We start from the raw sequence: 25,942 nt of genomic DNA, 5'->3' as shown, positions 1-25,942 counted from the left end.
TAATTCTTCTATTGCCACATTTCCACTACACGGAACCAGTTCAACTCGGCTCAGCTCCCGTTGTTGTGCACCTCATTTCCTTTCCCCTACCTTGAAACTTGTATTTGAGGGGGTACGACGTTTGTTGCCGGAACCGGAACCAGAACTGGGCCCGGCATTCACTCTGCCACTACATTCACAACTGCCGCTAAGTATTGTATCAAATACGTGACATTCCTGTAAATGAATCACATGCTGTGGACAAATGTTTGAGCAGACTGGAGGGATTCCACCCTTTAGAAGACATGGAAGCTTTGACAGTGTTCCAGTGGACCTGGTGTGGTCTGTTTGGACCTGGTGTGGTCTGTTTGGACCTGTTGTGGTCTGTTTGGACCTGGTGTGGTCTGTTTGGACCGTTTCTGCCTCAATGCTATGTTGGCCACGTTTGGACCAAAACAATGCAGTGTACACGTGATGTCATCGTGCATGCGCAACAAAGGTGGAATCGATGAGCAGATTCGTTAAGCAGGCAGGCGAATGATTCCAAGGAATCGAGCTACTGGGATCCGGTTCTCAAAAAGAACTGGTTGTCGATTCCCACCCCTAGTCTCATATTGGTTCAGGTTATTCACATTTTATTGTGACAAGATAGTTTGTAAAAGTAAATATTTTTATGTTGTAACTTAAATTTTTTCACATTAAACCAAGGACAAAATTCACCCGAAGGGGAGGCAAGGGCTATTGTTTTTGGTTCACTTTGTTTGTTTGACTGTTTACACTTTAGCAGCAAAACTACTGGTTGAATTCATACCAAATCGGGTTTATAGATTACCAGTGACCCAGAATAGATGTGATTACATTTTGAGAAAAGCAGGTAAAAGTACAAATTTTTTATGAATTTTTTAATCTTTTTTTTCCCCCATTTACTTATAATGGGTCAAATGTGTCTGTGCTGACATCAGCACATGTATAGACATGATGACATCAGCTGGATCGATGCCAAAATAAGCTACAATAAGTGCGATATATATGTATTTTCCTTGATATCACATTGAGCTGCATGTGTCCCCTGAACACCTCTGACAGTTAATACTGTCAGTGTGATTTCTGCACTTTACACATTCATCCCACAGGCCAGAGTGGACCATTTGGCGGGCCAGTTTTGGCCCGTGGGCCATATGTTTGACACCCTGTTCTAATATGATTCTAGTCAGTTCACCTCATCCATAATAACAGGACATACATCACTCATTCATCCACACAGCAGAAATAAACTAAAACCAAACCCATCTCATGTGCTTTTACACTCATATGAACTAACAGTCTGATTTACAGTAACTGACCTCTGACCTCAACTGAGCACAAAGACAAGTCCAAAATTTAAGACACAAAGCCTAAATAAACTGAGCTCTGGCTACATTTAGTCTAAATCATCTAACATTGTTCAGAATAATTTAATGCAGTTAATGTCGATCTGTTGTGGACATGATGCTATAAAAGTCTGAGCCTGTGTTTGTAGTGACAGCTCCTCATAAGCCCCTGGATTCTCCTTTGGTTTGGTATTAAATGTATAGTGACATTAAGGCTCATTCAGACATGTTTGAGGGGTTAGTGTCAGGTTTAGTTGAACCTAAAGCAGGGATCTATTTGTGCAGGTGTATGTGTGTATGTGTGTTATCTGCGGATCCACAGCCAGGCGTTGAGGAGGCAGGCGGAGATCAGCAGTGAGAACAGGACCACCTCAGTATTCCTACGCTCCAAGTTGTGTCTCTCAAGTGCCGCCAGACGCCGATTCATCTTCATCACCTAGTGGGAATTTTTGAGTTACAGCCAAGAATCCAGGTCAATAATAGTGACAAATCCATGTATCATTTTTTTTTTTTCATATTTAATTAAAGCTCTACCGTTTGATGTGGCATTTTTACACTTTTCTTTTGTCATCTTAAAATGCTCCTAATAAGCATGTGTCAAACTAAAATGTAAAAGAAATCCACCAGGTATTGAAACTCAAAAATGTTGAATTCTCATATATTGCTCATATTTCTGATAAAATTCTGACCAATCATTTTATTCTGTCCAAATGAAATAATTGGCTGAACCTGCCTGAACCTCCTGTCAATCATCCATTACGGCCGTCCCCACATCTGATGGGTACCTCTGAATCTGATACTTCACTCCTGTCACTGACCACAGTCTACTGTCTAGGATGTGTATGGATAGAACTCAAACACACATGTGGAAGGAAAAAACGGATTTATTAAAAGAAACAACAACTAAGGGGAACAAACAGGAGTCTGATGAACGAAGGATAGAGATAAAAGTCCAGTAGTCAGGTGTACTGGACTAAACAGACAGGTCAAAGCTCAGCTTTTATGACCGTGGGACTCATACACGTACATGTACTTGGTGTCACACAATGTAGGATTATGTAGGATGATAAATGTATGGACTATGAAACCCCAAATTTCCACGGAAAATTTGCGAAGGCTGCGCATTCACAGTGCACACGCCCATTGCCTGGGCACCTCATCTCCCAGGTGATGAGGTGCAGTGAAGACGCTGACCCAGCGCTGCACAGACCACACCCTTAAATGCAGGATCTACAGATGAAACAGGAGCCCCAGCAGGTGGATGATGTGTCTGATTACTGAGGGAGGGGTCCGCAGACACACCGAAGCAGACCAGACCTCCGCCTCCACCTCTGCTTCCACCGTGCGCATCAGTTAAGAGGAGGAGAGCATCAGAGCGCAGGCAGAGGGAAATGGGTGGGGCTTTGAGGGAGGCAGGTTGTTCATGTTCAAACTTTTACTAAATGCTGTGAGAAATGCCACATCGGTATGTATAGCTTTAAGAAACCACAATCAGAAACCAAAAAAAAATGACTCGTTATTCCATTATCACAATGTTTTTTGATGTTTGTGCAACTCAAATATCAAAAATAAAAAAAACAGTAGTTTTTCATTCTTTTGATCATTCACACAAATTAAAAATTGGACTTCAGACTTGTCAGACTTAGACTTGTTGGTGTGTTGTTCTGGAAGTCGTGGGTTTGCTAGTATTCTGTCTAATGCATTCTGCAATAATGGAGAATTTGGTGTTATTCAGAGGAAACAAACGCGTTACTGTAAAGGAGGACGACATGACAACTGAAAACTGGTCCGGATCTTCCAGGTATTGTTGTTTTGTCTAATACAGTGGGTCCATGGTAGACAATCTAAGGAAAAGACACTTCAGTAACACACAAAGAAGTCAGGAACTTCTGGGTCAAACCAAATCAGATATAAAAATGTCAACATGAAACCCCACATTTGGGTCCATTTGATTATTTCCAATTTTTAATTTGTGTGTACAATTGAAAGAATGACAAAGAACTCAATTTTTTACTTTTGATTTATGCATGAATAATGAAATAAGTAATTTTTTTATTTTCCGATTGTGGATTCTCAATTGAATATGAAAAGTAAGTAAGTAAGTAAATTTTATTTATAGAGCACTTTTCACAGACAGAGTCACAAAGTGCTTTATCAATTCAAATCAAAATCAAATCAAGTTTATAGAGACCCAACAGAATCCTTCAGGAGCAAACACTTGTGATTGGTGACAGTGGCGAGGAAAAACTTCCCTTTAACAGCAGAAACCTCGAGCAGACCCAGACTCCTGAAGGATGGCCGTCTGCCTTGACCAGTTGGGGTTAAAGAGAGAGAGTAAAGGAGCAGAAAAGGGAGAGCGATAGAGATATAGAGAGACTGGGCGGGAGGGGGGGGGGTGCGGCACATGGAGTACTTTATGATGAATACATAGAGTGTAGTCAGTCTGTGGTGGCCCTGGGTCAGGTGGGAGACTAAAAAGCCTTTTTGAACAGGAGGGTTTTGAGGTGTTTTTTAAAGCTCTCTACAGAGTCCATGGACCGTAGGTGTAGAGGCAGGTCATTCCATAGACGTGGTGCCACAGCTTTAAAAGACCTGTCACCGCGTGTGCTAAAACACGAAAGAACGAATGATACACGGATTGTGACAGATTTAAGGACATTTCCTTCCCTTTTTCTCTGACTTAGAACAAAAGCCTCCAGGACCATCAGAAACATAACACATAGTGGTTTCTTTGTGCCCACCTGTCTCCTGAGGACGATGAACTCCACAGCTCCACTTCCTTCTTCTTCTGGACTCCAGCTCTCCATGGCCCTGAACGCATCACAGACACAGGAGTACATAAACACACCAGGACACTGACAGGTGAAGTGGAGGTGATGTGGGTGTGGTTATAATGAACCCTTTCAGTGGGTGGGATATATTATGGTGTCAGAAACCAGTATTTTAATCAAAATTATTCAGTTTGTATTCAAAACTATTTAACCTGTATTCATTTGCATGCCAGAAGTTATTCATAGTGTAATGTGAAGATTGTACCAGAGTAGCTGATCTTTTTCCTGGGAGAACTGCTACAAAAAGACATGTGCACCCATGGAAAGTTTTCAAAATGTGGTGGACAAAAAGTACATGTGAGTGGAAATTTTGGACATTCTGGGAAATAATTTACACATTCTAGGAAAAAGTTACATATTCATATATGATGAGTTAATACTAGGAAATAGTTGCATATGTTTATATGCTGTCCAATCTAGATAGAGACCAGTAAAATTTTACCCTGTCATGGACAAAGCCAAAAAGGCGGGCTCAAATGTGACTAGAATGATGTTCTAAATATGGTAAAAAGGGAAGGTCTATAGCAGTGTTTTTCAACTTTGGGGTTGGGACCCCACATGGGGTCACCTGGAATTCAAATGGGGTTACCTGAAATTTCTAGTAATTAATAAGAAACAAAAAAAAAAGACTTGCTAATAAAAAATATATGATGAGTTGAAAGAGACAGTCACAATTCATAAAAGAAATGACAAACTCTGAAGCTGAAACTGAAGCACTGTGGTTCTGTTTCTGTGTCAAATGTTCATTGTGGTCGGTTTCAGATGCTGCAGCTCTTTCATAATTCATAGTTTCAGTTCTTGTTTGTTCAGTATTAATTGTCAGCCTTGTAAATCCAAGCTGGACTGACAGTAGATATCCTGACCAAGGAAAATAAAATTCTCCCTTTGTGCAGTAATCTACACCTGGATTTACTGCCTCCGTCCATAATAATATACATTATATAGACTAAATGTCGTCTAAAATTAATGTTATTTGCAACATAGTATACCAAACTATTACATGATCAAAAACAACTTAATTTTAGGGGGGAAAAAAAAAAAAATCTTTGTTTTGAATGTCTGGGGTTGCCAGAAATTTGTGAAGTTAAAATGGGGTCAGGAGCCAAAAAAGGTTGGGAACCACTGGTGTATAGCTAAAGCCCAGCCTATTTTTGGTCAAATAAAATGGTCTCCCAGAGCAAAAAAGTCAGTTGTTTCTGCAGATATCAACTCAGTGTTTCTTTTGTGTATGAATAAACACTTTATGAGGCTCCAATTCTGCTCGATCTCTGACTTTGACTTAACTCTGTGTGCATTCACTTGACGAAGCTTCACTACATAGATTAGAGAGGACAGAGACATAAAGTCAACATGCCAGAGTACTGTGTGGAAGAGCATCACAGGAACCACAGATGTCTCCCACCTGCGCCAGTAAATTTTACACAACAACAAGAGGCAGCACGTAAACTTTCAGTCTAGGAGTGTGACAAACTATTGCTATGGCAAACTATCGTGAAATTTAATCTTATGATGGATTATCAATGTGCTCTCACCATGTATGTTTGTTTTTTTATTAGTAAAATACAGCCGCTATAAACATATTTCATGGTTCTTCCTTACTGAGTTGAGTCACTGTTGTACATGTCCTCCAGGGGGCGCTCCTCGTGGCTGAAAATTAGGCCAAAGTCACAGAGGAAGAAAAAATAAACAACGGTGCTAATCTGTGGGACTGGAGCGGTGACGTTCAACTGACAGATGGACCGTTTGAATCACTTAAATCCAAAGTGTGAGCTGGCTTTTTCTTTTCTAGTGTGGATGGGATGAAGTTGGAGAAGGACTTCGCAATATGTACGAACTGTCACACAAAAATACGATACACGGGCACCACCACAAACATGAACAGATGAGAGACATGAGATGTGCAGTTTTCTGACTGAGTTTAAATGGTGTCAGTGTTTGTCCCGCACATACAAACCTCCTGTTTCCAGTTCTGTTGAACTAAAACACTGTCAGTGGTTTTACTCTATTACTGTTTGTACTATGGGTAAATTATGATGCAAAATATAAACTATAACTTTTTTTTGGTTTGTTTTTGTTTCACCCCTATAACCACACCGGTATATCGTAGGTTATTAAGAACAACATATCAATAATTGCAGTATCAAGATATTATCATGATTGTAAGCTAGAGCTGCACAATATATCATTTGAGCATCATCGTCGGACAGTACGTATGCGCAGTAGTCATATCGCAGGTCCTGCGATGTAGAAGGCAAATGAACATGTTCTCATCTAAGTTCATCCTGGGTACCTGACACACACTGCACACAGCTATCCACCAATCACAATCATTCTTAATCAGTTTGGAGTGAGTCGCTAGTAACGATATTGAAAAATGAGCAACGAACACGAGAAAATCACCGAAAACGAAGACTTGGTGCCAAAAAGAAAAGCAACATCAGTTATCTGGAATTATTTCAGCTACAGAAGGATGAAACTGAGACACATGTTCTGTGTTAACAGTGTCTTCCACCTGTCGACACAACAAGAGGAAACACAACTAATTAGTTTGATCATTTACGTCGGCACCACACAGCTGTTATATCCTCCTGAGTAGTTTTTCATATCAAAAAAAATAAATAAATAAAAAATCGCAATGTCAGTTTTTTCCAATATCATGCACCGTGAGCCATGTATCTTATCGTGAGGTAACCCTAGATTCCCAGCCCTAGCTCAGTCCTTGAAGTTGATGTGTTGAAGTAGAAAAATGCACAGTGTAAAGACCTCGGCATGGTGATGACCGAATGACACAGGACTGAGATCAGATCCTTTCCTCAGATCATCTTAGTCAGTACTAACCACTACGGCTCAGGAACACCCAACCAGACCTGCAGATGCTCTGATCGAGTCATCACCGTTACAGTATGGACCTTATGGCAAAGTCACTCAGTTCCTTACGTTGCTCGTTTTTAGCTTACTGGTCGACAGGATCTGATTCTGGATTTGGTGCGACTTTGAAAAATTTCCCCGTTATAAGAGATAGGAAGTGGATCGATGCAATAACTCAGTAAATATAAATGATATCAAGTATAAATTTCTACAGTCCAGCCCTGATGGGGAGATGACCAAAACATAATGTCCACATGCTGATCAGGATCTTCTGGATCCAGGAACTTACGGAAAATTTAACATGGGCTCTTATGGGGAAAAAATTTCAATCGTCGTCTTCTCCCAAACTACAGTTCTGATTGACTTCAGACTTGGTATACAGCTTCTGTATGATGATGTCAACACAAGGTATTGAAATTATTTCGATCCGGATCTGATTCTGGATTTGGTGCGATTTTGACAAATTTTCCCATTACAAGAGATATGAAGTGGATTGATACAATAAATCAGTAAGTATCAATGATATCAAGTTGGAATTTGAATTTTTTACAGATCTGAGTGGAATATGACCAAAACATGGGCTATTTCTGTAATATAATAAATACACAGAACTGGGTAAGAATAAATGGCATCTGGATACATTTCCCAAAGCCTTTAATTTGGCCGATAAGCTACAGGGCCATTGGTCCCATTTTTTAGATACATATCAGATTTAGGACCACATATGAAAGTGTCCTGGGTTGGTTTTGATAAAAAATCAGATTAATGCTGTTCAAACTGTCTTTAACAGATCAGATACAGGTAACATATGGGCAGAAAAATCTGATTTGGGCCACATTTGGCTGCAGTCTGAATGGAGCCTTAGATTCTTTATGAAAGTAAATATTTTTTAATTTCCTTAAAAAGACTTATTGGTAGAGCTGTAACCGATTAATCGACTCAAAGTGATCCAAAAAAATCATTGAACCACAATTCTCCTGAATCAAACCTTTGTTTACTTCATTTCTCTGCTGTTAAACATTGGTTCCACTGTTGTGTTTCACACGGACGCTTACTGCAACGCACTAAAGAAGCTTCAATTCAGGAAAACTGCAATAGAATATTTCCCTTCAATCAATTCGAGTTAATTAATCGAATTGTGAATTTTTGTATTCGTTTCAAGCACCGAATCGATTAATCGGTTGCAGCTCTACTTATTGGTATTGTCTACCATGTTCTTGCATTTTATGGACCAAAAAATTAGTCAAGAAAAAAACGGGTAGATTAATTGATTAAAACTAGAAGCACTCGGAGAGCGCAGACCTCCGCCAAGGCTGATCAGTGGCCCCCCCCATGGGTCCCCCCACCCCCGATCACCACCAAAATTTAATCATTTCTTCCTTATCCCATTTCCAACAAACCCTGAAAATTTCATCCAAATCTGTCCATAACTTTTTGAGTTATGTTGCACACTAACGGACAGACAAACAAACAAACAAACAAACCCTGGCAAAAACATAACCTCCTTGGCGGAGGTAAAAACAAACCAAAAACATAATGATTTTATGTATTATGTATTAGTGTGCATGTATCAGGGCTCAGCGTCTTCCTCTGAGTCACCTTTTATTGCTGTATTCCACATTTGCTGGAGGACGGGCCTCGGCGGCGGCGGCGGCTGCTGGTGGCAGCGGTGGTCTCTCCTGCCTGTTAAATCTGTTCTCCAGTAAGACACAAACAGAGATGCCAGTCTGCTCACTGGCCTCCAACAACATGACAAGGAAAGATCTGGGTACAGCGAGGTTATTACTGACTGGCAAGGAGTGATGTTAGCCATGAAGAAAGCAGATGAGGAGGCAGAGGAGAGCAAGAAGCAAAAGCCTTGAGGTCAAAGTCCCGCTCTAAAACAGACTCTTCAAATACGACCTTTGCAAACATGTGATGAACCCACTTCTTCTATGTGTTCAAGCTGGTTAGTGCATGACATGCTAGTAAAAACTCTCCCCTGAAGTCCACACTAGAGCTCAAAGCAGTGTCTACATAATGGATGTAGTGCACTACGTGGCCAGAAGAGGGAGATGTTAGCCAAAGCAAAGCATGAGCCAGACACAGCATTGTAGGATGTTACTGCAAGACTACAAATAAAGGTGAAATATCACCCAAAATGAAGGCAGGATTAACAAACACCCAAATAAATCTTCAAGCCAAAATATTCTAAAAAAAAAAAAAAAAAAAACCCCATACAAACAGGGAAGATGAAAAAACATGGAGTGGTTTTTAAATTGTTCACAATCAAGTTTTGAGTTCTGCTGTCTGTTACAGGGTGGGGAGGGCAGAGGGTCAGGTGGACAGGAAGTATTTGAGATGTGACTCAGACCTGTATCTGTTGTTGATGGTCTGTAGGAGGCGCTGTGAAGCCTGCAGGCCCATGTGCCTGGCTGCCTGCAGTACAGACTGCGGGGACAGAAGGCTGAGGGGGGCGGCGGGGGGAACCTGAGGCTGAGGCTGAACCTGGGGGTCAACGGCCACGACGGGGGAGCGACGGTGGAGGGGATGATCTGAACCTCGACTACAGCACCAGGGAAGGGAGGAGGGAGGGAAAGAGAGAGAGGGGAGCAGACATCATCAAAACATGACAATAAGGTGGAGCCACAGCACAAGGGAAGAAAAGGTGAGTGAAAAGGGGGAGGGGTCACAAAGATCATTAACATCTATAATCTGTAACGATGGACAAATGATACCGAGGCTTCGGAGCCTGGGTCCCTGTTCCTGAAGTGGAATCCAAACTGTTGGAGCTTGTATCAAAAGACAGCTGTCATGTGACTGATGACGTTCGAAGCTCTGGACGCCATCGCTGCTTCCCTTCATGCTTCATCGCATCATGTTGGGCTGTGAGGATATATGTATGTGTGTGTGTGTGTGTTTTAAATAAAGAAATCTTTTACTCCTTTTAACAAAGAACCCAGTTGTGTTTCTAAATGAGTAACAAGTATAATTTATTTGATTGTGTAATGATCATTATTCAGTATAAATGAACTAAACACATGAATGACCACACAGACATGTCTGAGCTTTTATTGCTGACATAGGATTCAAAGTGTCAGTGCTCTCTGGAGGTTGCCATGGCTTCAGTTGTCCACCAGATGTCACTGTCACTGAAGCCTTGAAGCTTTGTGTCTTATTTGACCGTGCTTCATGAGGCTTCACCTGCCCATCACTCGTCCTCTGATGCCATCTGTGGCCAGGCCTTGGTCATGAGCTGCTCCTGAATCTACTGTTCGGTTCTGAAGTCTGCTTAGTGGTGATTTAATAACAAAGAGGCAGGTAGGAATGCTGGATCCCCTCAGCAGACCCCCACGTTGTGTGCCAACAGTAGCTCTGTAGCAGAAGTTGCCATAAATAGCGTAGTGAAAGTCACATGATGTGAGTGGCTTCATAAAGAGATCCTGACCTAAATGTGGAAGGAAGAAGTGGAGCAGCTCTGGGCCTCTCCCTGCAGTGAACATGCATAAATGCAGACGTATGGGCCAACAGAGAAATGTGAAACACACCAGGTCCTTTACAACAGCTTACAACATTGTTTTCCATTGTGTTTTGAATGAACCAACAGGGAACAGTTATAAAGTACTCTCTCATTTCTCTCTATTTGTGCACAAGAAACACTCTGTAGTGTTCTTTACCAACAAAGGAAACCCAAACCAACACTCATCCAAGCACAGTGTTGTGCAAATTATGCCATGAAAACAGAGCAACCAAAGGAAGCAGCATGTCCTCTAATTCATTTCACCACCTCATACATCACCTGGAGCTGTCTGTAGAGTCATGTAATAAATTGTCTTTTCATCGTTATTATGTCCCTCTGAGCTGTGTGTGAGTTCATCTTTTTCATTTAATGACACGACAGGACAGTTAAGGGTTGGTCTCTGTTGCAGAACACATTATTCAGACAGTCACACTGTATGTAATATGATCTGAAGTGGGTGAGATCAGCAAAAAAATAACAGTGAACAAAGTTAAATTTCATTACGAAAATGTTTACATCTATAAACTGTCCTTCAAAAAATGTGAATAACATCAACAACCAGAAATTTCTTAAGAAAAAAAAGTACAATTTTAACAATATTCTACCTCAGTTTATCATTTACACACGTACAATATAACGTACAGATCACAGTGGATCTACAAATACACAAAACATTTAATAACAGACAGAATATTCTTAAAATTGCACTGACTTCTCTTAAGACATTTAAGTTTGTTCATATTTGTTCAGGATATTCACATCTTTTGTGAAAGGGTAGTTTGCAAATTTACACATTTTCATGTAATTTTAGTTTTTTACACTAAAACAAAGAGGAAAAATTTGGAGTTGTCATTAATTACAGGTTATTATTATCATACTATGTTATTAGTCCAGCCCGCACAAATAGGGCTTTATGCGGCAGCTGAACTAAAATTACTGATTGTTAATATCTTCGGTGTAATTTTTGCATTTCACCAATTCATCCCACGGGCCGGATTGGATCCTTTGGCTTTTGGTCCATGGGCCATATGTTTGACACCCCTGCTTTAAGATAATATATTGTCATTTTCTTAATTATATTCAGACGTGTTGTTTTGCTCCATCTCCCAGTCTTACTGTGTAGCCACGTAGAATTCATGGTTACCACCATATGGTTATCCTCATATCATAACTGTGTAACTCATACACAAATGGACAAAAGTATGTGGACAAGCTGAATTCAGGTGTTTCTTTTCTAACAGGGGTCTGGGATCCAAAACAATAATGACTAATGTCAGAATATAGTTTTATATTATAGGATAAATATCATTGCATCGGTTAGTTTGGGTTAAATCGTTATCTTTGTTTATAAAATGACTCAGAGATGGTTTGGACTTCATTTCTCTCAACATTGATTTCTTTTTATCCATTACTATGATTTTAAATGTTCTTCCTCTAAATTTCTATAATATTTTTCCTGTTCTGACTGTAAATAATAATTTTCTTCCACAACTAACCATCTACTTTCATCACATCTGACTGAGGAAGAAAAATCTACCATTGAACTTTCGTGAAATATTGATGTTTCTAAATTATATGGACAGAAATATGTGGACACATCATGTCTACAGCTGTCAGATGTCCTGTTTATGAGGATCAGACATAGAAACATCAATATTAATAATCAATATGATATTTATCCTATAACAAAAAACTATATTCTGACATTAGTCATTATTGTTTTATATCCCAGACCCCTGTTGGAAAAGAAACACGTGAATTCAACGTGTCCACATACTTTTATCCATTTGTGTACAAGTTAGGCAGTTATGATATGAGGCTAACGCTATATTTAAAAAATTAATACCGAGCGAGACAATAAGGGCAAAAGCTCTGACATATGACTTCTTAATAGCTCTGGACGACACTGCTGACTACTTTCTACTAAGTCCACGGTATCTGAAGGAGCTGGGTTCTACTGACCCGTGTGTGTACACTCCCACTGTTACTGTTACACACAACACACACGGTACGGTGAAGATTGATTGAAAATGGAGAGTAAAATGATGTTACTTACGAGCTGGACGGGTGTCTGGGCACAACCATGCCCTGCTTGAGCTGGGTCGGAGTGCCAGGTGGTGTCCTGCCAAAGCTCTGGTCACTGAGTGATCTTCTTATAGGACACTGACACAGACCAAGACACACAGGACACCGTCATTACACCTGTGACACAGATTTATCATAACCTTAAAGGGACATGGAACTATTTCTCAACATCTCTTTATGGATATGGTTTAAGACTTAGGATATTTGAATCATCTAAATCACAGGTGTCAAACATGCGGCCCATGGGCCAAAACCTGCCCGGCCCACCAAAGGGTCCAATCCGACCCGTGGGATGAATTGGTGAAATGCGAAAATTACACTGATAATATTAACAATCAATGGTTTAAAAATCGTTTTAATTCAGGTTTCACATACAGACACATCCAGACCAATCAGATCTAAAGTGGGTCAAAGCAGTAAAATGTTATCACAATAACCTATAAATAATGACAACTGCAAATTTTCTCTGTGTTTTAGCATAAAAAAAGTTAAATTACTTGAAAATGTTTATATTAACAAACTATCCTTTTACAAAAAAATGTGAATACCCTGAACAAATATGAATAACCTGAAATGTCTTAAGAGAAGTAACTGCATTTTTACTAACATTCTGCCTATTACTAAATGTTTGGTGTATTTGTAATTGTAATGGAAGTTGTAATACACGTGTAAATTAGGGATGTCCCGATCTCATCTATAGATCGGTATCGGCTGCCGATCTGGCATTTTTTAGAAGATCAAATTGGATTTATTCACAAGATCGGGCCAATCCCGACCCGGTTCTAGGGCAGGTGTAAACACATGTCCTGCTCCCTCAAATTTAAGTTTCCGAAGGTAGGGAAGAGTAAAATTAGCTGCACATCTGCAGGAGGCTAAGAGGAATTAGTAAAACATCTATAGGTTTGACTTTCAATTTAAGGTTTGGTAGTGATGTGCGAGTCGGACCTACAGGGTTTTTGGGGAATTATTTGACCTGACCCAACCTGCCCCACAAATAAACTGACATTCTTTTGACCCGCCCCAACCCAACCCACAAGTAACCTGCTGATCCACATTACTAATGTACGGCATGGAACTCACTCCCATATAAACCCTGGACAGACCTGTCCATAGACCGGCTACAGCAGTGGTAAACATACGGCCCATGGGCCAAAACCAGCCCAACAAAGGTTCTAATTTGTCCCACAGTATGAATTTGGAAAGTGCAAAAATGATACTAAAGTTATTCAGAGTCAAAGGTGTCATAGTTGTTTTAGTTCAGGTTCCACATTCAGACAAACTGTGATCTACAGTAAAATAATAGTATAATAACCTATAAATAATGACTTCAAATTTAAATCAGAATTTTATTGTAAAAAGTCAGTATCAGATTGGTAACAGATCGATATTGGCAAAACTAATCTTTAAAAAAATCAGATCGGAAGCAAAAAAATCCAGATTGGGACATCACTAGTGTAAATGATAAACTGAGGCAGAATATTGTTAAAATTGCACTTGTTTTTCTTTAGATGTTTCCAGTTGTTCATGTTATTCAGATTTTTTAGGAAACTTTGTAGATGTAAAACATCAGCCTAATTTTATTTTAATTTTTCACTGTTATTATTTCACTGGTCCGACCCACCTGAGATCACATTAGTCTGAATGTGGCCCCTGAACTAAAATGAGTTTGAAAGCCCTGATCTAAATGTATTTTTGGTGACTTTCACATGTTGTAGGTACCTGCAGCGTATCCCTATAGAAAACCTCCCCAGATGGAGTCTCCCAGCACGGCTCCAGACCTGCAGGACCAGAGGGGGTCAGTCTGGCTGGACCGAACAGAGGTCTGGGACTCATATCAGGAGCTTCTGAAAGTGGGACATTCAAATAAGATTAGTTCAGGACAGAACACAAGCTCAAACCAAACATTACATCGCTTTACCATTTCACAGAAAATATCTGCTTCAGACATTAAATGTGTTAAACCTGACACACTTTAATCAGATGACTCAGAAAACAAATGACCAAAGTGCTGCTTAGCTCATGTTTTCAATAAATATGACGGTGTGTTCTTCCACATATATGCTGGCTTATGTACATTTATACAACAGTATTTTTTTTTTCTTCTTGTTAGTTCTTCTCGGTTCAACTGGACTGGTTTAGCTTGAACCGAGAAGAACTACCAAGAAGAATGAAGACCTGGGCAAAGGAGAACCTACACAGACATCTAGGTGTATAAATGTTCCACTGATAGAACCTGTCACACTTCCACCTGAAGTAAGGGTAGGTTGCCGAAAGGCTGCCTGGAAAAGGTTGGATTTAACCTTAGAACTATGGGGGGGGGGCGCTGGAGGTAGAGTCTGGGTCAGGCTGGGCCGCATTAATTATTCCACAAAAAAGGGTTTCTTTACATTACTCACAACTAGTAACATGTAATTTTGATGAACCCACCTTGTTTGAATGGCTTTCCGGCCCTACCAATCATCTCAATCACCACGTAGCTGCTTCAGTTGCTGCTTCATTCTCTTTCTTTGCTTTCTTGAACAAATCTTGTTGCCTCAATAGACATCTTTTTAGATTGGCAACCTGGTTCTTTCTCTCATCTCCCTGGTATTTTGTAAACTCCTCAGTATGTCTAGTTGAGTAATGACGTCAGATGTTGTATTCCGTATACATCGTACCTTTCTCTGTGCATATGAGACACGTGGGGGTACCCCTGTGCTCCACAAAAAAATATTCGGTCTCCCACTTTTTCTGAAATTGCCTGTACTTGTTGCCAACCTTTCTCTTCACGGCACGTTTTGAGAGAGACATGACTGAACTGGGTGATGGCAGATATTTTCTGTCCACTTGGTGTCACTCTGGAATATGTTTCAACTAAGTGACTAATGTTCATACTTCCCCAAGTACTTTGCAGTTGGCTAGCTTGACAACAGTTGAGAACAAATGCCACCGGAAGCTGTTACGAGACTATCTGTGGTAGCCCATAAGTGATAAAAATAAATAAAATAAAAGCGTGGCAAGACTCAGCAAAAGGTATGTTTGAGAACGGACGGACGACGGACGGATGAATTGGACTAAAAGAAGTCATGACAGAAAGGAAAACAGAACCCATAATGAGACATCACTTAAGTAAGGTTTGAGAAAGATGCCAGAAATGCTAATTGTAATGTCTGGGACATAATGCATTCAATAGGAGTGGAAACACATACGAGGGCTTCTGCATCTCAACAAGTAGCACAGGGACGTAAAAATCATTTTCTTTCAGGTTCCACATTCAGCTCCATTTGATCCCCACTGGACCAGACCAGTAAAATAATTGCATAATAGAAATATAAAAATGACCACTCAATTTGAAAAAAATATAATTTCTTGAGAAGAATAAGTGTAATTTTAACAATATTAGGCCTCAACTTATCATTTCTACATGTGCGTTACAGTTCAGATCTACAAAGGCACAAAACATGTAGTAACAAGTAGAATCTTGGTAAAACTGCACTTCACTTTCTTTAGACATTTCAGGATCACATTTTTTCAGGTTATTGACATTTTATTGTTAAAGGATAGTTTGTAACTGTTAATATTTTCATAATTTAATGTTATTTTTTGCACTGAAACAAAGAGAAAAAATTGGAGTTTTCATCATTTACAGGCATAATGTAATATTTTTTTTCACACTAAACCAACAGAAAATCTGGAGTCATTATTTTAAAGTTAATATGCTATTATTTTACTTGAGATCATATTGGTCTGTATATGGACCCTCAACTAAAATGACCACTGACTGTTAATATCTTCAGTGTAATTTTTGCACTTTGCAAATTCATCCCATGGGCCAGATGAACCTTTATTTGACACCGCTGGAGTAGCCCGTGTGTGACCAGCTGTAAATATTGTGTTATAATAACATAGATGCTGTGATTCATATGCATGCATAAACAAAACAGTTGAAATGTGCTGAAAATCTGCATTTTTACACATAATCAAAATTCCTAATGAAAATGGTGCCTCTAATGCAGGGGTCTCAAACATTCGGCCCAGGGGCCAAATGCAGCCCGCAAAAGGTTCCAATCCGGCCCTTGGGATGAATTTACAAAGTGCAAAATTCAAAATTCCAATGTCAAGGCTGTAGAACTCATTTTAGTTCAGGTTCCACATACAGACCAACATGATCTACAGTCAAATAATAACAGCAGAATAACCAACAAAAAAGAATGACTGCAGATTTTCATCTCAGTTTGATGTGAGAAACAAAACAATATTATGCCTATAAATAATGACAACTTCAAATGTTTGTCTTTGTTTAGTTCAAAAAATAACATTAAATTATAAAAATATTTGCATTTACAAACTATCCTGTAACAATAAAATGTGAATAACCTGAAAAAATATGAACAACCTGAAATGTCTAAAGAAAATTCAGTCCAATTTGAACTCTTTTCTTCCTGTTCCTCAGTGTTTAGTGTCTTTGTAGATCTGATCCAGAATGCACATGGAGAAATGATAACTTGAGGCAGAATATTGTTAAAATTGCACTTATTTTTGTTACGAAATTTCAGTTTTTTCAGGTTATTCACTTTTTTTTACTTGGATAGTTTATAAAAGTAAGTATTTTCATAATTTAATGGGTGTTTTTGCACTAAAACAAAGACAAAAATTTGTAGTTGTCATTATCAGCCCCGCCCCTGTCGCCGGGGCAGTGGCCTTGCTGTAGTGCACCAAGGCAAATACATATGCAGAGGGATGAGCACCAATGACTTTCCCTCATTTGAGTCACAAATGATCAAGATTGGCTCGTCCAGTGTGTTTTACTGTTTCTTAATCTACCGTCCCCCTGGCCCTGCTGGTGCCTTCTTAAGCGATTTCAGTGATTTCCTTACATCAATAATAAAACTGGAGAAGGTTTTAATTCTTGGGGATTTCAATCTGCACATCGATAACAATTCATCCAGCCCAGCAATGGAACTTTTAGCCATGACTGACACTTTTAACCTCAAACAACATGTATCTGGCCCCACCCACAAGAAAGGACATACCCTGGACCTGGTTTTCTCATTGGGCTTACACGTCACAAATGTGTGTGTTGAGGATGTCCACTTGAGTGATCATTGTGGTGTGTTTTTTGACTTATGTGTGCCTCTTGAGCCCAAACCTGCACCCAGAAGGGCCAAGAGGAGGATCATTACAGAGTCCACAGCCCAGGATTTCCGTGCCCTGTTTAACCCTAGTCTTCTTAATGAGTGTCCCGATGTTGATGAGTTTATCCAGTGCTTTGCCACACACTGCAGCTCTATTCTTGACCAGGTGGCTCCCGTGAAAACTAATGTCACTCGTAAGTGGTCTTGTCCCTGGATAAATGAAAACATCTTAAACCTAAGGAGAACTTGTCGCAAAACTAAGCGTCTTTGGAAATCAACCCAGTTGGAAGTACACAGGTTACATCTTAAAGATCTCATAACCTCATTAAATAAAATGATTAAGGAGGCAAGATCCAGCTACTTCCACAAACTTATAGCCACAAACAAGAAAAACCCCAAAGTAATCTTTGACACAATCCAGTCCATTGTGTCCCCTGCTGTCCCTGCTGCCCCTGTGCTCTGTAAAGCTGACAGCAATGACTTCCTAAACTTCTTCACAGACAAGATCAGGGATATTAAACACAATATCCCACCACCCTCTGGCCGTATGACCCTATCTGATCCCCCTCTGCAAACCTGGTCCTCTTTCGACCCTGTGACACTGGAGGACATCTCAGCACTTTTATCCAAAACGAAACCCTCCTGCAACTCTGCAGACATCCTCCCCCATAAGCTCCTTGTCGGTGTCTTTGACACTATTGGACCATGGGTCACAAAGTTTTGTAACCTGTCGCTCTCAACTGGTTTGTTTCCCAGCTCCTTCAAACAGGCCATCATAGAACCTAAACTAAAGAAAACCACACTGGACCCCACAGACTTCAAAAGCTACAGGCCCATTTCAAAGCTCCCCCTATTGGCCAAAATCCTTGAGAAAGCAGTGTCTAAACAACTTACAGCTTTTCTGGAGACACACCAGATCTATGACACTTTTCAGTCTGGGTTTAGACAACGCCACTCAACAGAAACCGCACTATTAAAAGTGTCTAGTGACATCCTGATGGCGGCTGACTCCGGGAAATCCACGGTCTTGGTCCTGCTAGATCTCTCCTCGGCCTTTGACACAGTGGACCATACCATAATGATTGAGAGACTGAGGGACCTGGTAGGGATGTCAGGTCATGTGCTAGACTGGTTCTCCTCTTACCTGACCGGCAGAAGCTTCACTGTGTCAATAAACAACTTCCAATCTGACTCAGCGGATCTACTGTGTGGTGTGCCCCAAGGCTCTGTCCTGGGACCAGTGCTATTCTTACTCTATGTCCTCCCACTTGGCCACATTATCCAACAGTACAGTGATGTCTCCTATCATCTATTCGCGGATGACATCCAGATATACTGCTCCTTTAACTCCTCTGAGCCCCACAAACTGAGTTCCTTAATCATCTGCTTGTCAGAGCTGAAGCAGTGGCTAAATGAGAACAGCCTCCAGCTGAACTCCAGCAAAACTGAGACCCTCATCATTGCCCCGGATAGTGCAATCCCAGGGATCAAACATCACCTTGGAGACCTGAGTTCCTCGGTAAAGACAAAACTGAGGAATCTGGGTGTCATCTTTGACCAGGACATGTCTTTAGAATTCTACTCCAAACACCTAGTCAAAAACTGTTTCTTCCACCTACGCAACATCTCCAAACTCAGATCTATGGTGTCCACAAATGAGCTCGAGATGATCGTTCACGCTTTCGTATCTTCTCGCTTAGACTACTGCAACAGCCTGTTTACATGCTTAAACAAGAAGGAGCTGGCCCGTCTACAGTTTGTCCAGAACTCTGCTGCCAGGCTCCTGACCCGCACAAACAGGAGAACCCACATCACTCCCATCCTTAAATCTCTCCACTGGCTCCCTGTTCTATATCGTCTTCATTTCAAAATTCTTGTGCTAACTTTCCGGGCCCTACATGGCCAGGCCCCTGCATACATTGCTTCCCTGATCCAGCCCTACAGCTCGACTCGTAGCTTGAGGTCTTCAGGACAGTACCTGCTGATGGTTCCACGGACCTGTTTTAGCACACGCGGTGACAGGTCTTTTAAAGCTGTGGCACCACGTCTATGGAATGACCTGCCTCTACACCTACGGTCCATGGACTCTGTAGAGAGCTTTAAGAAACACCTCAAAACCCTTCTGTTCAAAAAGGCTTTTTAGTCTCCCACCTGACCCAGGACCACCACAGACTGATTACACTCTATGTATTCATCATAACGTACTCCATGTGTCATCCCCCCCCCCAGTCTCTCTATATCTCTATCGCTCTCTCTTTTCTCCTCCTTTACTCTCTCTCTCTCTCTTTAACCCCAACTGGTCAAGGCAGACGTCCATCCTTCAGGAGTCTGGGCCTGCTCCAGGTTTCTGCTGTTAAAGGGAAGTTTTTCCTCGCCACTGTCACCAATCACAAGTGTTTGCTCCTGAAGGATTCTGTTGGGTCTCTGTAAACTTAATTTGATTCTGATTTGAATTGATAAAGCACTTTGTGACTCTGCCTGTGAAAAGTGCTCTATAAATAAAATTTACTTTACTTTAATTTACTTTATTTATAGGTTATTCTGTTATTATTTTACCGGTTCGGCCCACTGCAGATCAAATAAGGCTGAATGTGGAACCTGAAAGAAACTGAGTTTGAGAGCCCTGCTCAAAGTTCTTACCAATACAATCTTCCCCTTACCCCTCAACCCCCCACCCACACACACACAAACACACACAAACATCCCAGTTGAATGATTGTGATTGTACCTGTATATGTGAGTCTATCGGGGACCTGCATGGTGTAGGCAGGTGGGGGCTCATTCCACCTCCTCGTGGCCTCCCCATCATCATGCTGCTCGGGGCCCATGCTTAAGCGCTCTGGGACACGCATGTTCTTATCGATGGCCTCCATAAAGACTGGATCACGGCCCGGGACGTGAGACATCTCCACAGGATACATGGTTGTCATTGTGTCAACACACCTGTGCAAAAGAATAAATACAAATTGAAGACCCTGGTGCTAAAAGTACCAAAGTCACGTTTTCGGACAATTCTAGTTGAGCATATAAACATGTTGTATTTGTTTAGCTAAGTCCACGCTATAAATATTTTTAACAGACTTTTTTTTGTGACTTTGGTACTTTTAGCACCAGGGTCTTCAACTGTAGTCTAAGCATTTTATGTTCTCGCTACCATTTTTTCCATAACACACAACAGTTGGCCCGATCCAGGGGTGCCAAGGAGGAACCATGTCCTGTCCAATAGTGTCTGTGTTTAAACTAAACAACTGATCTGTTTAATACACGTATGAAAAGGTCTGAGTCAGTACTGTCACATGACACATGGTACAACTGACACAAATAACATTTATGGGTAAAAATACTGAAACTCCTGCTGTGTGACACCGGGACTGAAAATGAACCTCATTTTATTGACTTTATTTAAATGTCCAAAACATGCTGTTCTCATCATAAATGGATCCGAAATGAAACACAGGGCTGTAGCTCTGATGGAAAAACTACAACTGGGACAGAGGGACAGGTGGGAACTGGGACACGAGGACAGGTGGGACTGGGACACGAGGACAGGTGGGACTGGGACAGGGGGACAGGTGGGAACTGGGACACGAGGACAGGTGGGACTGGGACAGGGGGACAGGTGGGAACTGGGACACGAGGACAGGTGGGACTGGGACACGAGGACAGGTGGGAACTGGGACAGAGGGACAGGTGGGAACTGGAACACGAGGACAGGTGGGACTGGGACAGGGGGACAGGTGAGGACTGGGACAGGGGGACAGGTGGGAACTGGGACACGGGGACAGGTGGGAACTGGGACAGAGGGACAGGTGGGAACTGGGACACGAGGACAGGTGGGACTGGGACAGGGGGACAGGTGAGGACTGGGACAGGGGGACAGGTGGGAACTGGGACACGGGGACAGCAGTTTGGACCTTTGTTCAGTATCACAATAACAGACTAACTGGAACTAAAACACTACAAATATGATCCTAAACTTTTATTGAACAGACATATTACAACTGAAGTGACATATGCAGAGAATATTGGACTAATAATTGGATTGGACAGAACCTTAGAATATTCATGTACTGTTGAAGAATTAGTTCAACAGATTCACATACTGAAAATATCACTGATACAAGAACAAATATTATTATTAAAGTTAATAGTGCATTTACATATATGAGTCTGAACAAATATTATTATTAAAGTTAACAGTGCTGTTGCGTGGGGCTATGACATGTGCTGTGTAACCCTGTCTGTGGCTTTTTCAATCAGTTCACACACCTACTGATAATCAGATGAACCAGCCACCCTGATTGTCAGCCTGCCACAAAAAGCCAGTCAGATCCAAACCTCTCCAGACCCAGACCCAGCTGAGCTTTAGGCTTGGAAGCTTCTTTCTTTTTGGTTAACATTTAAGTTAATTTCTTTTAGTTTGGCCTGGGGGTGGCCGGTGGTCAAACTTTTCGTTTTAGATTTAGTTGAATAAGTTATTTTCTGTTAGGGAGGGGGAGCAGCTTCTACATCCCTATAGGGGGTGGCCTGCCTTCCCCCTCCATTTTATTTATTTTTGCCGGCACCTCCAGGTCTTTTAGGTTCATTGAGTTCATTTTTGGTATGTATTGCCTTTTGAGTTCATTTATTCCTTAAATGACTTTGTTGTTGATTTATTGGGTTACTGTGTTTAACTTGGATTAATAAAATCCTTAAAATCATATTTTTATGATGTCCTTTCTTTATGTTGGGGTCTCCTTCCCTTTTGAGCCGATTTACTTTCTTATTGTTTGGAGACCGTAACAAGTGCATTTACATATATGAGTCTAAACAAATATTATTAAAATTAATAGTGCATTGACATATTTTAGTCCTTTTCAGGTTTCATTTTATATTGATTAAATCTTTATAACTAAGTGATACTGAAATTTTGTAATCAGTTCCATAAACTAGAGTTTAAAAAATAGCCTATTTGAGAAATGATGGCTGAAACTTTACTTTTTGACACAGATGTTCACTTTGGCTGGATCTGATTCATCAGAGTAAGAGTCACATCAGAGGGGTCAGAAAAATCACTAAATACACCAATAAAGTGTCTAAGGTGGCAACTGACATTTACAGCTACAGACAGACCGTGGGTTTAAAAGACTGCAAGAGAGAAAATCATTTCATGTCATTTAAAATGGAAAATATGTGTGTTTTAGTGTTTGAGTCGCTTTTCAATGGTTGCCAAAAGTTTCCAAACAAATGTTAAAAATAGCTAAAATTGTTGATGGAAAAAAAAAGTTTCTAGGGTGGTTTGGAAAAATTACTAAATCTAGTAACAAAAGTGCTAAGTTGGCATCAATGAGAAAAAACTGATCAGCTGATGGTAAGGTGAGACCAAGGCTTCAAACACAACATTAACTCATGTCTCTTCTGACAGAAAATTTAGACATGTGTAACTACATTTTTTTAATGCAAATATAGCATCAACATTTGGCTGAATAGCCTCTCTGTCAAAGGAGAACACTTTGGCTAAAATTTACTTAGGGGGTCAAATGAGTGGTCATTTTTGTCAAAAAAAAAAAAAAAAAAGTTGTCATAAATGCATAGAACTATGTTGAAATAATGCTAATCCATTTGTGCACAGACTACTGATATTATTTGACAGTGGAAGCTCTATTTTCATAAATATTGGATTTTGAATAGCACGTGTATGTGAAAACTTTTGCTGGTGGATGGACGTGACATTACCTATGATCTGGTCAGTACCAGTACTTTATTGGTAATAAACTTATAGACTTACTATTGATAATTATCTTCTTATTCATAAATGTTAGTATTGTGGATTTAAAACAACCCTAGCTGACACAAAAACAAAATGTGTCAGTGGACGGATGTGACATGGTTGTTGTGGATCCCATCATACTGATGCTCAGCAGCCATGTCAGCGTTTACACTAATGATCCCTGTGCAAAAACTAGGATCACAATTATTTATTGTATAGTTTATCATCAGACTAAAGAGGAAATAACAATATAGAATTGTTATTTCTTTATAAAAACGCTTATTATTAGGAAACTGTTGATTTAAAAAGTGACGTGTGACATTCTTAATGTATGTATTGGCGTAACATAAGCAGGATGGATCAGCACTATACTCCATATTGAACCTGTAAAAATAAAACATGTGATATGTAGTATACAATCTTGTAAGAAAAATTGGGGAACCTAAAAGAATAGAATATTTGTGTTTCAGGTAAATTCAGTTCAAATAGAACTTGGCCATTTGTGACATGAAAATATAGCATTAATTGTGATGAAATCAGACATTTTTGACCTGAAAACATAGTTCATATGAGCATCAACATGTTGCAACAGAACTGAAATCCTGTGAATTTGCATAACTTGCATTTACCAACACAAAGTTCCTTCGGGGATTCACTTATATAGATTTCTTATGCACAAAGACAGAAGTAAGACCTCTAAGCAAATTTTAACCGACTTGTGAAACAGTTGTGTAATATGCTGCAGTTTACACTATAATCAATCAACTCTTTTTTTGTTGCCATTTTATGTAATGTCCAATTCTTTCTCCTCCTATAACGCCATGTGGTTCTTCATTTTGGAATACTGTTAATAAAGACAGATCTAAACTACTGCATGACAGCAAAAGCACCACCATGACCTTTCTTTATGACAAAAATAAGTATTTTAAGCGCTTTACAAAGTTTGTTACTAGTGAAAACCTTTAGCCATCACTTCTGCTGAGCATCATAAAACAGCAGGCTGACCTGTTATCATTCATTTTTCCCATTAGCTCATCACAGATAAGTCAATACGCCTGATGTAACTCAGCTTAGCCCTTTAGCTAACTAACTAAACAGCAACAGGTAGTTAGCTAAAGGGCTAGCTAACTGGAGGTCAAAGTCATAACTTCAAAAGAGGAGCCTGAACTGTGGAGAAAAGACTGAAGTACTGCTTTAAAAGGTGAGTAAATCAGGTGAGGTGATGAAGGAAGAGATGACAAACCTTAGTTTTGGTATACAAACACCCGGTCACTCTAATTAGCGAAGACAAGATTAGCGTCAACATTAACCGGAAGCAAGATTAGTACTTCCGGTACGGACCCTTCATAATAATAGAAGTAATTCAATACAGTAACGTACGACGGCGTATTATAGGGCCACATCAGAAAATAAAAACACTTGTCACCACGAAAATACAGTCGTAAAACATCGATGTAAAACCCATAATTTCATGAGAATAAAGTTGAATGCAAAAAGAGTCATTATTTTACGAGAATAAAGTCGTAATATGTTGACAATAAAGTCACAGTTAAAAAAAACCACATAATTTAACAAAAATAATGTCATACTTTTATGAGAACAAAGTCATAATATTTCGAGAATAAAGCCGTAATATTATAAGAATAAAGTCGTAGTTAACAAAAAAAACCCTCATAATTAAACGAAAATAATATTGTACTTTTATGAGAAAATTGTCATAATATTTTGAAAATAAATTTGTAATTCTACGACAAAAAGTCATAATTTAGAAATTTAAGCCTTAAGTAAGTTAAGTAATTTGCTCCAAATCCGTTTAGTTCTTATGACAAAACAAACCCAAAGTCAACTCAAAGTCCTTCGACTAATGCGAATGTGTTGACGGTGGGCGGGGCTAATGGGCTCAGTATTTGGTGGGCGGGGTTAATAGTCTCAGTGTTTGGCCTTTGTGCGTAAACCCCAAATGAAGGTAGAACCTCACAAAATGTTCCAAGTTCTCCATTATGCGACAAGTGAGTACGACTTTATTCTTGTAAATCATTATATTTTTCCCCCTTTTTTAAATTATGACGTTATTGTCGTAATACTATGGCTTTATTCTTGAAATATGATGACTTTAATCTCATAAAAGCATGACATTATGTTAATAAATTCTGAGTGTTTTTAAAACTACATCTTTATTCTCATAATATTATGGCTTTATTCTTGAAATATTACGACTTTGTTTTTGTAAAATTATGACTCTTTTTGTATTTGACTTCAAATTACAGGTTTTATCTCGATATTTTATGATTTTATTCTCGTAGTGACAAGTGTTTTTATTTTCTTGTGTGGCCCTAACATGCCACCATAGTAACAAACAAATACTCAACATGTTAAATACTTGTATTTCAGATCTACTGACTGACTGACTTGGGTTATTAATAGTCTGGTCTAGACCAGCTCTAAAT

General features: G+C 39.9%; 1 protein-coding gene across 3 annotated transcripts; it reads right to left on the bottom strand.

Annotated features, from left to right (window-relative positions):
* Window positions 1–907: 907 nt before the first annotated feature.
* Window positions 908–24,827, bottom strand: LOC115433296 (mitochondrial fission factor-like). Of its 3 annotated transcripts, XM_030154621.1 has the most exons (8): window positions 24,739–24,827; window positions 20,475–20,689; window positions 14,352–14,476; window positions 12,604–12,710; window positions 9,402–9,593; window positions 8,648–8,740; window positions 4,091–4,160; window positions 908–1,785 (listed from the first exon to the last, which is right to left on the bottom strand). In XM_030154621.1, exons 2-8 carry the CDS (start codon window positions 20,674–20,676, stop codon window positions 1,654–1,656), a joined length of 921 nt encoding a protein of 306 aa, XP_030010481.1. In that variant the 5' UTR covers window positions 20,677–20,689; window positions 24,739–24,827; the 3' UTR covers window positions 908–1,653. The 3 variants fall into 3 exon arrangements, with proteins under 3 accessions (XP_030010481.1, XP_030010482.1, XP_030010483.1); XM_030154622.1 differs by lacking the exon at window positions 8,648–8,740; XM_030154623.1 differs by lacking the exon at window positions 9,402–9,593.
* Window positions 24,828–25,942: the final 1,115 nt, after the last annotated feature.

The sequence above is a fragment of the Sphaeramia orbicularis genome, chromosome 14 (genome assembly GCF_902148855.1).
Source record: "Sphaeramia orbicularis chromosome 14, fSphaOr1.1, whole genome shotgun sequence".
Taxonomy (NCBI): Eukaryota; Metazoa; Chordata; class Actinopteri; order Kurtiformes; family Apogonidae; genus Sphaeramia; species Sphaeramia orbicularis.
The sequence above is the reverse complement of the archived record's forward strand: the minus strand, read 5'-3'. Positions and strand labels throughout refer to the sequence as shown.